The 12,400-nt window shown below is 39.4% G+C and overlaps 1 protein-coding gene across 8 annotated transcripts in view; it reads right to left on the reverse strand.

Annotated features, from left to right (window-relative positions):
• Window positions 1–609: 609 nt before the first annotated feature.
• The window catches only part of NMRK1 (nicotinamide riboside kinase 1), a 109,414-nt gene continuing 97,623 nt past the window's right edge, over window positions 610–12,400 (reverse strand). Inside the window, exons 1-11 of one of the 8 annotated variants that reach the window (XR_007630540.1) lie at window positions 11,935–12,195; window positions 9,789–9,848; window positions 9,267–9,357; window positions 8,579–8,627; window positions 7,023–7,185; window positions 6,874–6,945; window positions 5,873–5,982; window positions 4,827–4,916; window positions 4,355–4,460; window positions 2,697–2,854; window positions 610–2,385 (exon numbers count right to left, since the gene is read on the reverse strand). Coding sequence is in view for 4 of the 8 variants with exons in the window: in XM_050329333.1 (XP_050185290.1) it covers window positions 4,441–4,460; window positions 4,827–4,916; window positions 5,873–5,982; window positions 6,874–6,945; window positions 7,023–7,185; window positions 8,579–8,627; window positions 9,267–9,357; window positions 9,789–9,817 (624 nt within the window). In the remaining 4 variants the exon portion in view is untranslated. The other 7 variants (XR_007630538.1, XR_007630541.1, XR_007630539.1 and 4 more) reach the window with 7 other exon arrangements.

The following is a 12,400-nucleotide window of genomic DNA, read 5'->3' on the forward strand; positions in this document are numbered from 1 at the left end:
GCTAAACAGAAATTCAGCTTTTCAACTTTGAAGGTTAAGGCAGGATCAATAACTCTGCAAGATAAAACGTTTGTACCTGCTACCTGCTGTTTTTGACTAGTACATTGTCATGTTCTCTCTGTTATTTTGATATGAGGAAATCACCTAAATATCAAACTAGTCACGTACTGGCATTTCTGCACTTCTTATATATAAGCCATTTGCCTTCTATAGACCACCACCACTTCTATTGCTGCAGTGTTTCTGAACATATGCAAGACACTTAGCAAAGCTTGCTTTCAGCTGTGACAGCCTGAAATTGCTGCCAGCAGGAAGTGACATGAAGAACCACAGGCTTCTGACATGCAGCTCTCCCCAGCCACAGCTTCACGGATAGCACAGCCCTGCTAATCAAACTGCATTTGCCAAGGGCAAACTAGAGTTTTCCTGTCAGGGGCTGCACTACGGTTAAAGCAAAAGCATTTTGCCAACATGCCAATGTTGCAGGGAAGTTCTCTAAGCTTTTGTAACAGCACCTGAAATATTTTTATCCCCAAATAGACTTAGAAGTTCATTCTCACTTCAGTGCCTGATAAATATATGGAGAGGTATTGAAAAACACATGAAAGCATAGTATTATCAAACTTTATTTCCTTTCATGATAAGATAACCCACCTAGTTGATCAGGGGAAGCCAGTTCATGTAATCTCTTGGATTTCAGTAAAGCTTTCAATATTGTCTCTCAAAGATCCTTCTGGACAAAATATCCAGCCCACAGCTGGATAAACACGTCATGCTGGGGGTGAGCAATTGGCTCATGGGTCACGCACAGAGGGTAATGTTGAATGAGGTAACATCAGACTGGTGACCTGTCACTAGCTGGGTTACACAGGGCTCCAGCTCAGAACCTGAGCTCTTCAACATCTTCCTAAATGACTTGGACACAGGACTGGAAGGGATGCTAAGCAAGTTTGCAGATGACACAAAATTGGGAGGAGCTGTTGGGACGCCCTTGAAGGTAGGGAAGCCCTGCAGAGAGACCTGAACAAATGAGAGGACTGGGCAATCATCAGCCATATGAAGTTCAACAAGGAAAGTGCGGGATTCTGCGCCTGGAATGGGACCCCTGGATGTTGGTACAGACTGGGGAATGAGAAGCTGGAAAGCAGTGCCGTGGAAAGGGACCTGGGGGTCGTGGTTGATGGCCAGTTGAATATGAGTCAGCAGTGCCCTGGCAGCCAGGAGGGCCAACCATGTCCTGTGGGGCATCAGGCAAAGCATCCCCAGCTGGTCGAGGGAGGGGATTGTCCTGCTCTGCTGTGCACTGGGGTGGCCTCACCTTGCATATTGTGGCAGTTTTGGGCACCACGATATAGGAAAGATATTAAGCCATTAGAGAGTGTCCAAAGGAGAGCAACGGAGATGGTGAAGGGCCTTGAGGGGAAGCCTTATCAGGAGTAGCTGAGGTCACTTGGGGTGTTCAGCCTGGAGAAGGGGAAACTGAGAAGAGACCTCATTGCAGTTACAACTTCCTCCTGAGGGGAAGAGGAGGGGCAGGCCCTGATCTCTCCTCTGTGGTGACCAGTGACTGGACCCAAGGAATGGCCAGGGGAGGTTTAAATTAGATATTAGAAAAAAATTCTTCATCCAGAGGGTGGTTGGGTGCTGGAACAGGGTCCCCAGGGAAGTGGTCACAGCACCAAGCCTGACAAGATTCCAAGAAGCATCTGGATGACACACTCAGGCACATGGTGTGACTCTTGGAAATGGTCCTGTGCAGAACTAAGGGTTGGACTCAATGATCCTTGCATATTCATTGATTATTTTTTCCCCACTGAGTTGCTGTAGTAACTGGCAAGAGCACAGAATTTAGGTACACCCGGTGAGCCTGGTCATTTTCTACAGTCCATCCCTGATATAGCCCTTCTTGTTTCTTTTACTATTTTTTATGGGTGAGGTGTCAATGAATCTTCAAAATCCGCTTTGAACTTGCTGGTACTATCTGCCTCCTATGGCCTTACATCTCAGAAGCTCAGTGTCTGCTGCATGAAGTATCATCTTTATCTGTGTGAAATATCACCTTAATATAACTGGTCAATCTGTTTCAAATGCAGAAGTGCCACCCAGACTAGTATTTGTACAATTTGGTGAATACTAGTTCTGCATCCCTTTGACTCAGCTTTCAAGATTTTGTCAATCTTGACCCTTTTACCCCTCAGTCTTCCCCTTCCACAGTGAAGGGTCCCAGCATTTTCAGTCTCTCCTCACAAAGCAGCTTCTTCATTCCCTTGATCAGCTGCCCTTCTTTTAACTCCACAATGGACTTCCTCTAAATATAGAAACTGCAACTGCCCAGCAGTGAAAATCTGTGTCCACCAGTCTTACAAGGGAGAAAAGTAGCAGCACCTGGCTTTTTTATATTTAAAAAAAAAAAAAAAAAATTGATGGAAGTCCAAACTGTGTCATGGTTACAGAAGAATTGTGAAAGATCTCTACCTTGAGCTCTTATTATAAGCTGCTGAAGTACAAGTTCAGTGCCATGTATATTTTGATAATAATTTATACCACAAATGCTTAGATCTGTACTGGAGCTCATCTATCACTTTTGCCTAGGGGAGGATCTTGCACAACTGAACTCCTTGCCACTGCACCAGTGTTGGACTACTTCAGAAAGCTTAGTATGATCTGCAAACTTGGGTGATAAAATTGTTCATTACCTCCTCTGAATCACCATGCAAGAGCAGGTGGATGTTGAAGACTGGCTCCGATGGGTGGGACCCCACTCTGAAGCAGCAGAAGACTGTGAGGAGGAAGGAGTGGTAGAGCCAGTATCCCATGAGCAGACCACAACCTCCATTCCCCATCCCCCTGCACTCTGGGAAAGAGGAAGTAGAGAACTTATGAGGGAAGTCAAGCCCAGGAATAAGGGAGGGGTGGGGGGAAGGTGTTCTAAGATTTGTTCTTATTTCTTATTATCCTACTCTGATTTGATTGGCAATAAATTGATTTCCCCAGGTCAAATCTGTTGTGCCTGTGACTGTAACTGCTGAGCAATCTTCCTGTCCTTATCTTGACTCATGAGCTATTCACTGTATTTTTTTCACTTGTATAGTTGAGGGAACACCTGGTGGCTAGCCAAGGACAGCCTCGCACAACCATCCAGGTTTTAGCTAATCTCTCCTAGTTACACCCTTTCCAAAGAGAAATAAAAACAAAAATACAGTTTAAAGTCAGACAGTCCATCACAGCATATAAGCAAATGCAGCATGAAATATTTTTAGTACAAAATAATAATAATACAAAATTATATTTGGAAGCACTTTGTCTTAAACACACCTAAATACAGCTCTAACCTGTTAACACCTTCTTCTTATACACTGACTCAGTACTGTTACAATAAAGCGTCACATTTTAATCACTCGTCAGTTCAGCTGTGATACAGTAAGAAGGATAGTCCATCCTTTGCTTTTCATGTCCATAGCTTTAGTTTTATTCCAGCTGATAAAAATGTAAGATATTGTACAGAAAATATAAGAATTAAGAAATTATTCAGGAACAACATATGACCCAACTAACTCCATTTCCTAATTTATCTAAATGTATGTACACAAATTCTATAACAAAGCTTTCACATTTGTTTAGCATACCTGCTTTCTGAACATTTTAATTATTTCAGTTTCAATCTGAGCTATGAATACTAATATGAATTCCTTCTTCCTTCCCCCTGAAACATGCATTTACTGTCTAGTAGTCTGTGCCATCCCAATCATCAATCTGCATAACATACGCATTATATTTTGTTAATGATGCATCTGCATTCTCTACATCTTATTCCCCCATCTTTTTCCAATATTTTGACTTCTCTCCAGGTTTGTTTAATTTTTTTTAATATCCATTCCCAACTGCCCCAAACAATACACAACATAGAAATTGCTTTGCAAACACCAGAGAGGTATTTAGCAAGTCTGAGTTCAGCTATGATGTATACCATTCTTGAAAAAGTAGCGTAACAACTTATACAGTCTTAAATTACACAGTTCTTCTAACCATGTATATACCAGTGATTATAAGCTCCTAAAATTATTAGAGACAATCACTGTCATTCCTAAATGATCATTTCAAACTGCAAACATCCATGTTCAAATGTGCTTATTTATCCGACAGAACTGCATCTTTGTAGTTTAGTTTTGTAGATAAAAATCTTTATGTTCTTTCAAAGGTACCCATTCAATGAGATTTAAAGCCAAAGTATGACTGATTAAACGAATTATAAAGAATGCACTGTTGATCCTAATAAACAATATTTGAGACTTACAGAGTGAATAGTTAGTACAAAAACACTTGTGTTGTATGAACTAGCATTTCAGTCACGCACATAACATTTGCTCAGTTGGTTGGCTTGCCAAACATGACAGTCTTGTTTTCAATTCGTGTCAAATGGGACCCAGGCTTTCTACATTATCATGCTGTGACCTGCTGATCTAAAATAAATAAAAAGTACACATTTAACCTGTAGTGTTTGCAAGTGACATCACTGTACATTAGAAACTAATATTACCAACACATTTGTTTTCACTGATGTTTTACCCCATATTCCTCCTGTTCCCCCTATTTTATTGTTATTTTATCATTAGATAATTGTGGATTCAACTATTATTTTAGAACATCCAATTTCAAGGAACATAATTATAATTTAGATTGACTTGGAGTAATGGGCAAACATGGGACTGTAATACATAAAGAGGTATAATATATACATATCCTTGTAGTACTTTCATATAAAAGGATCAGCTTCTTGTTAACACGGAATGGGACACGCAGATTCAATTTCCAGTAGCGTTACTTACTTTCTTCCCTCAGCTTGTTTAATTCCTGCATTATGTCACTATACACATAGGATAAAAGCTCCTCTTGGGATTTTGTTCCATCCAAATAAACTGAGGAAGACGAAAGAAAAAGTTTTCATGAGTTCTATGCCAGCTATCTGTAATACCAATTGGCAAAGTCTTCAGGATTCCTATAGATGCCATCAGAAGAGATGAAAAAATAAAAACCAAGAGCAGCATCTCCCCTTTTCTTCTTTTACAAATTAATTTTACATATTAAGAAATAGCATAATGAAAAAGTATTCTAGTTAATAATTCATGTAGAATTTTTTGTGTTATAGAAGTTTCCATAAGGGTAATAGTAATAATGTTAGGACAGCAGAGCAATAGAATAATTCAGCAGAAAGGTTTCTGTGCAGTGGAAGACTTCAGGTTCCTCAGCATCAGTATTTGAGCAAGTCCAGGAACAGCACTTCAGTTCCCATTCTCACTCCACAGTGAAAAGTAGAGTGTGGACTGAGCAGCCACCCACCTTCCCTTCCCTCTGGTCCCCCCTCCAGAAGGAGGCAGTCTAAGAGCTGTACAACTGTGAACATTACACAAGCTCATGGCACTGCCCTACCAGGTGGCCCAGCTTTGATACTTCTCATGCAAAACTGGTGACTATACTGTGTACAGTCAGCACCTAGAAAGTATCTTCAGTTTATTATAGAACTTCAACCAGGATATCAATTTGGTTTTGAAGAATTCTGCCACTACGTAAGCTATTGTCTCAGAAGCTTCCTGTTTAGACATATGTGTGTTTTCTTAACAAGCTACCTTGTTAAGTGGACTTAATTAGTGATCCAAACATTTCTATTTTTTAACTTCATAATTTTCATTATTAAAAAAACAAAAACAAAACTCCCAAAGACTTGGAATATAAACCAATAAAATAGTCAAAGCCTACTAAGTGCTACAAAAACTGAGGAAAATTTTGTCCCATTTATAAAACCCCACATCTCAACAAAAACTGCACAAGTGCCACACTTAAGCATTTTACAAGTTTAAGATTAAGGATACCATACCAACTTGCATACTTGCATTCTCTTCCAATTCATTTTTATATTTCAGATACATAGGCCACACGTGTCCATCGAAGTACCCCGGAGTATCTGCTGGCTGATAGACTCTGGTGCTACACAAAAATATATCTGCTTTTCCATACCAGTTTTACATTTTCCCCTACTGTCAGCTGGTTTAATAACACCTTTTATCCAAAATAAAAAAATAAGAGCTAGTAGGCTGCATAAGTATTGGAGCAAAGGAGGCTTCTTTGTTTAAATTCAATCCGTGTGATACAAATTTTTGCTATTTTACCTATTTCTGCCTATCAAAGCACATTTAGGAAGATAAGGTAAAAGGCTGGAGCTTTTTTAATTTAAAAAGGTATTACATATAAATTAAGCTGTATTGAAGCTTAGCAAAAAAATTACCTTTTTTTTTTATTAGACATACAGATTTCTTAAGCTTTAAATTACTAGTTGTTGGGTATAGTCACTTCCATTCTGGACACTAAACTCCTATAAAGGTGAGTCTAGTGAGAAACCAAGAAAGTGGAATCAACCAAAGCCAGCTGAATAGAGAATTATTTCACTCAGCCAGCAGATTCTGACTTTATGCACATGTATTGCTCCAAACAAAGCATACACTAAAACCACACATGAACATCATTATTTTAAAAACAACATATCATCATGTAACTGTATTCAACCAAGAATAAGACTGCTTATATACTGTTTATTACTGTTTCTCATTTTAAACATGGTTTAACTCAAATACACAACCAGTAATCAAAATAGTTTATCAGGACAACAAATTCTCTTTTTAGTGTTTGTAAAGCATTTAAACATTTTGATATCTCTGTGGTCTAAAATAAAAACTATAACAAACAAATCTAAACCAAACAGAGGACAGATGATCTTAATAGCTTACATTTGGCAAGCACCAAAGAAAAGCTAGTACAAAAGGACTACTCCAGTTGAGGGGGTACAGTGACCCTCGTTAAACAATAACTGAACAATCTTACCTCCTTCTCCTTTTGCACTCTTCATAAGGAAGGGTCAAAAAATATCTTCTATTCCAAAGTTCATTAAGTGGCCTAAGATAATAAAATATTTAGTTCCCTCTTCCATTTTAGGACAGTTTTAACATACCAGGTTACATATTACTGCTTACTTATAATTGTAAAGCAGAAAGCCTTCAACAATCAAAATATAAATATTTTTCTCATTGTCACATGCAGTCTGTGGCTCTTCTGTCACAGCCCCTGAGCTTGCTGGGCTTTTTATCCAGTTGTGAATCTTTGTCACCATTTCATCCATATAGAGGGCATCAAGTGCTAGATGAAAAAAAAGTTAGACATCCCTTAAACACAGAGAATAAAAGAAAAAAAAAAGAACCCTTAAGTACCCTTCAGTTAATCAGTAAGAATCAAATAATCCATACACAAGTTTAAAGGAAGTTCAGTTTAAATCTGAACCTCAAATATTATCTCATGCATATTAGTAGTCCTATGTTTGCAATTGATGATTTCCTGAAACCAAAGCTTGCACCAGGATTGGGGTAGTTCTGGTGGCTGAAGTCTCTCTGAACTTCATGACACCCAAAGTTGTGTGAACTCACTTCATAGCTTTTTGCTTCAGGGTAGAAATTGCAGGGACTGTTCTCCTCTTCCACAAAACTTGTGAAAACTTACTTACCCTGAGACCTCGACCTTTCTGTCAATTGTCATAGATGAAGTGGATGCTCAACATTTTGTGCTTCAGGTTTTTATGAGGTTCAGGTGTATGGAAGGTGGGCACAAGTGGATTTAAAGGAGCACAGCACACAAAGCAAAACAGCACAATGTAACACCTGCTTTTGTCTGTAGACACACAAGAATATATTAAGTACTGAAAGGCAGAAAGAAGGCAGCCTTCAGATGACATAAAAGCAAACACATTTTTAAAAGTTTTTAAGAGCAGCATTAAACCTGGATATTTGAGCCAGAATGTCCAATTTATCTCTCTAGTTCCACATTCCACTTTCATGAAGTTTACAAGTTGAGCCAAAGACTGCATAGCTCATAAGCATCATTTTTCAGATACAATGGAAGGGTCTGACTAGTGTTCTGAGTGACATATTTTGTGATCAGCAAGTATCAACAGAATTTAGCCACTAAGCAACTGTTCACAACTAGATGTAACCTGAATCAAAGCACTGGCCTAAAGTAGATCTGGATCTAGAAGTTTATTGACACATTGAACCAGCATTAATCATGAACTTAAAAACATTTGTTCTTTATGTGAGATCTGAAATGAAATAAAGGTGTCAGGTTAAGACTCCAGTTTTGACTGATTTGGAAAACTCAGTAGTGATATCCCGTGAGTTCCTTATCAAAGTGAAAAAAAAAATCCATTACATAGAAAGTTATGAGGTTAAACTTAGGCCAGTGCTACAAGCCAAGACTTAACTGAACAGTACCATTTGCTATTGCACCAGATACAAGTGAAAAAACAGAGGAAAAGATTAAAAAGAGAAAAGGAAAGGTTAAACACTAGATTGAGCTATTTACTAGTTAAGCAGGTTTTCTCAATGAGCTGAAGGAAATTGAGCAAAGGATTGCTCTGAAACAACGTTTGTTTAGTGCCTTGCTTAGAGGGGAAGAAGGGCATGGAGGGGAAGAAGTGTTGAAGCTCAGCACAACAGAATTTCAGTACCATGTGCAAAAGCAATACTTCAGAGTTACTGACCATCATATAGCTTAAATCCACGTTCATCTGTTTCTACTTCAGACTCTGGCTAAAGGAGAAAAAATTGAATTTTTTCAAGGCTGCTCTTATGATCACTCTCACAGATATATACACTTCACTAATAAACATGGGATTATACACTTTTTTACCCCAATTAATATAATTTATCTTCACCATTAAATTGCTATATACAACTGTTAAAATACAAAAACTTTATTTAATCTAGAACAACAGATACTCCAAAGCGTATGACTTAAGTTCATTAGAGCTTTACTTAAGAAATAAGAGCTCCTTAATCCTCCTTAACAAACACCTCCAACATCAACACACAAGCTGCTTTTCTGCTTTGATTTGGGAGACAAAGAACTACTTACTGCTGTAAGGGTGTAGGCTTAACACAGAACCACTAAATTCATTAGCACAAGAGATCTATCCAACATACACCTGCTCCTTATTTTAAAAGAGTATTAAAGAAGACAGTAATCTTCTTTTTGCTGAGTATACTCAGTGGTTTGGCCACTGAGACTTCAATTTACCCCAGTTCTCATTTTATTCCTCCTTCTCATGAAGTTAGCGTTACTTTAAGCAGCATCCATTTTAAAAGCTCGTCAATAGGAGAACTGAAAAAAGAAGAAATTATACTAAAATCTACTCAAGCCTTATCAGATCTTTCCATAAATACTGTTACCTTAAAGAAGTCATCTTGAGAGATTATATCACAGTTGGGAAGCATTTTCTTAAGCTTTTCTGCTAGCGTTGTTTTCCCCCCATTTGTTACACTGTTAGAAAACATTGTAAAAACTTCATCAAGACAAAAATCAATCTTTTAATTAGATGTACAAGCTCACACATACATTTCTATATAGTTATAGGTAAAGGAACAATACAACTCCTTCAGAACAATACAACTCCTTCCCCAAAAATTTATTCACATTAAATACTCTCTACCTATAGAAATTTTCTGATATGTTCCAACAGGTTTTAGACAGTAAATCTAGCAGTGCCAAGAAAGAAGCACCTGTACCTGAGACCTCTGACAGAGATAGAACAATTTGTTAAGAATTACATGCTGTAAAATCATACCATCATATGTTGTATTTGTAATCCAGTTTCAAGAGCATTGATATTCAGAAATAGAAATTATATCACTTCATTCTGAAAGAAAGACCAGTCTTAAGCTGTAGAGGAAATTTAATTTTGTAATACTTACCCTCCAAGGCCAATAACCAATACTTTCATAGTTTGTTTTCTCCTCAGTTCTTCCTTTTTGCTGCCAAAAACAGAAGACAGTGAAAACTCTTAATTCAGCAACAAGGAAAGTAGCTGCCATATTCAGAAATACCAGTTATAGAGACGATTTATTTTCTGTCCTTTTGTCAATTATTTTTCTTTTTGCAAAGCTACAGTCAGAATCTCAACTGTTGGTTCTAATGCTAACAAAAAACCTGCAATTCATATGCCACATTGTAAATTTCAATGTACTTTATCTTTGACCATATTTTAATCATTTGAAAAGAACTCTGAGAGATCCAGTTCTAAAAATATTAACATCATCCAAGTTCTTAAAGAAAAGCACAGTCACTAGCTCAATTACTAACAGTATAAAAAAACCTAGGTAAGCAGAGGCTGGGGTGGCAAAACACAGTCATTAAAAAAGAAACAAGTGACATCCTGAGAAGAAAGATGTTTTAAAAAATTCATAAAGAGTTATAACCAAGAGTATCTTCAAAGATTCTTCTATGAATCTAGTCTCAGCAGTGTAATATTCAATGTGTAATTCACCACTCCCTTCTTGTAGGGACCAACAGCACAGACCGCACAAGGACTCCTCCTCTCCTACAGATTAACCTGGATGCATTGAAACTAGTGCAAAGGCTGTTTAAGCCATCCTAGCTGATTTAGCACTGAGAAGGACTAGGTAGCACTTGGTTTTCTCCAGAAAAGATCAGAGTGAAACTATAAAGGCTAATTTAGCCACCCATACCCTTGTTGCTGTCGAGAAACCAACCCTGAGGCTCTGGCTGGCTGAACACCTTCAGTAGTCAGAGCTGCCAGAAGACACAATCCTGTCTTGCCCCAACTCCTTCCCCTGAACTTTCTTTTGGAACAGGTGTTTGCAGAGAACTATACTGGAAAAGGACCACAGCTGAAAAACAGTTCTGCAAAGAGTGTGGGGAAGAATATTTGTGTTGAGCTGAACAAATTCCCTCCAGTTCACCATCCAGTTACACGTCTGCAAAGGTATGATGTAGCAGGACAGGTTGTTCCCTTGGCAGCAACAGGGCTGCTTGTCTTGGCAGCACCACTAGTCTGGTTCATCAAAACAGTTTAACATTTGTTAAACACTGCTTTCCATAAGCACACATCAATTTGTAACTGTTTAACCCCAGACAAACACCCTTTTTTTCAACTGCTCTGTCTTCCTAGGTAACACTTAGGGAGTTAAGGTCTATGACACCTAAGACCTGAAAGGATGGAGCAGGCAAAACTGTCTCACCTACCCTAATAAACAAGTATCTGTACTATACTAGAAAAAAGACTGTTCCAGGGCATCAGTATGAAAGTAAAAACACAATATTTCTGTGAAAAGTACGTTTTAAGCATATATGGAGTCTGAAATAATAGCATCCTTTTGCATTTGGTGCAGTGACTGGACGTTCAACTGTTTCACGAGCCTGTGATGTGATCTTGGCATGGTTCTTTTTAATGTATTATTATATTGAAAAAAACCCAACAACAACAGACATACCGACTAGTGAAGCCATCACCCATATGACAGCAATGGCTTTGTAACGATGTTGCACATCTACTTGCATTGGCAAGTTTTTTTTAAGTTAGTACACTTGGGTTTTCTAATCATAATGTAATTCTCAAGTTCAAAGACAATTGCATGCTTATGGTATTGGCTATCAGTGCAAAGAGTGAAAACAGATGATCTGTTCTCAGAAAGTGATGATACTCGACCACCAAAAAACAAAACCAAACCGCTCTTTTCTAAAAATCATCAGTAAGGTTTGTGTTGGAGAGGATTACCCTTTGTCCCGCAAAGGATGCTATGTAACAAACTAAGTAATAACTGGACACATATGTTGAGCTTTGGACTTCAATTTATGTCCTTGTCTACATGTAAATTAATCCCAGCCTAAGGCAAAAAACACTAGCATAAAAAACCCCACCAACTCTTCTGATCTCTGAGTAATGTATAACACAGATTGCAAAAGCAAATTTTAAATCAATGGTGCAACACAGAAACCCTAAGCCACTTTATCTGGCCTCAGTTTAGCATCTTTAAATAAAACAAAAACTCATGACAACGCTAGCGCAGCACTGCCGTCACCCCATTTTTAACAGCATACCGGGTCAAAGCTCGCGGGCACGGGGACCGAAGAGTGCTTCCTTCCAGGCACCACCAGAGCCGGGCAGGGAGCGCCTCTCCCGGGCATCAACCTCACACACACTCCGGGATTGGCGGGGGGGCCTGGGGTCAGCGCGCCCGTCGCCTCTCCCAGCAGCTCCGACACTTCAGCGTCTCCGGGGTTCGCACTTCACTTTAACCACGCTGGGAGCGTGTCCAGAGCGGAGAGCCCGCCTCTCACGTCCCGTCACGGAACTGCCCGAGGCGCGCGTACCTCCGAGAAGGGGCGGCTCCGCGCGCACCGTGCTCCAGCCACACGCCTGGGATCGGGATCGGGATCGGGATCGGGATCGGGATCGGGATCGGGATCTGTTCCCTTCCAGCCCCCGGAGCCGCCGCGCCCCTGAGACCTCCCAGCCCCACCCCTGCGGCGCGCCCCCTTTCACCGCCCCCTCGGCGGGGAGAAG

Source organism: Myiozetetes cayanensis, unplaced genomic scaffold (genome assembly GCF_022539395.1).
Source record: "Myiozetetes cayanensis isolate MyiCay16 unplaced genomic scaffold, myiCay2020 scf4, whole genome shotgun sequence".
In the NCBI taxonomy this organism is placed as follows: domain Eukaryota; kingdom Metazoa; phylum Chordata; class Aves; order Passeriformes; family Tyrannidae; genus Myiozetetes; species Myiozetetes cayanensis.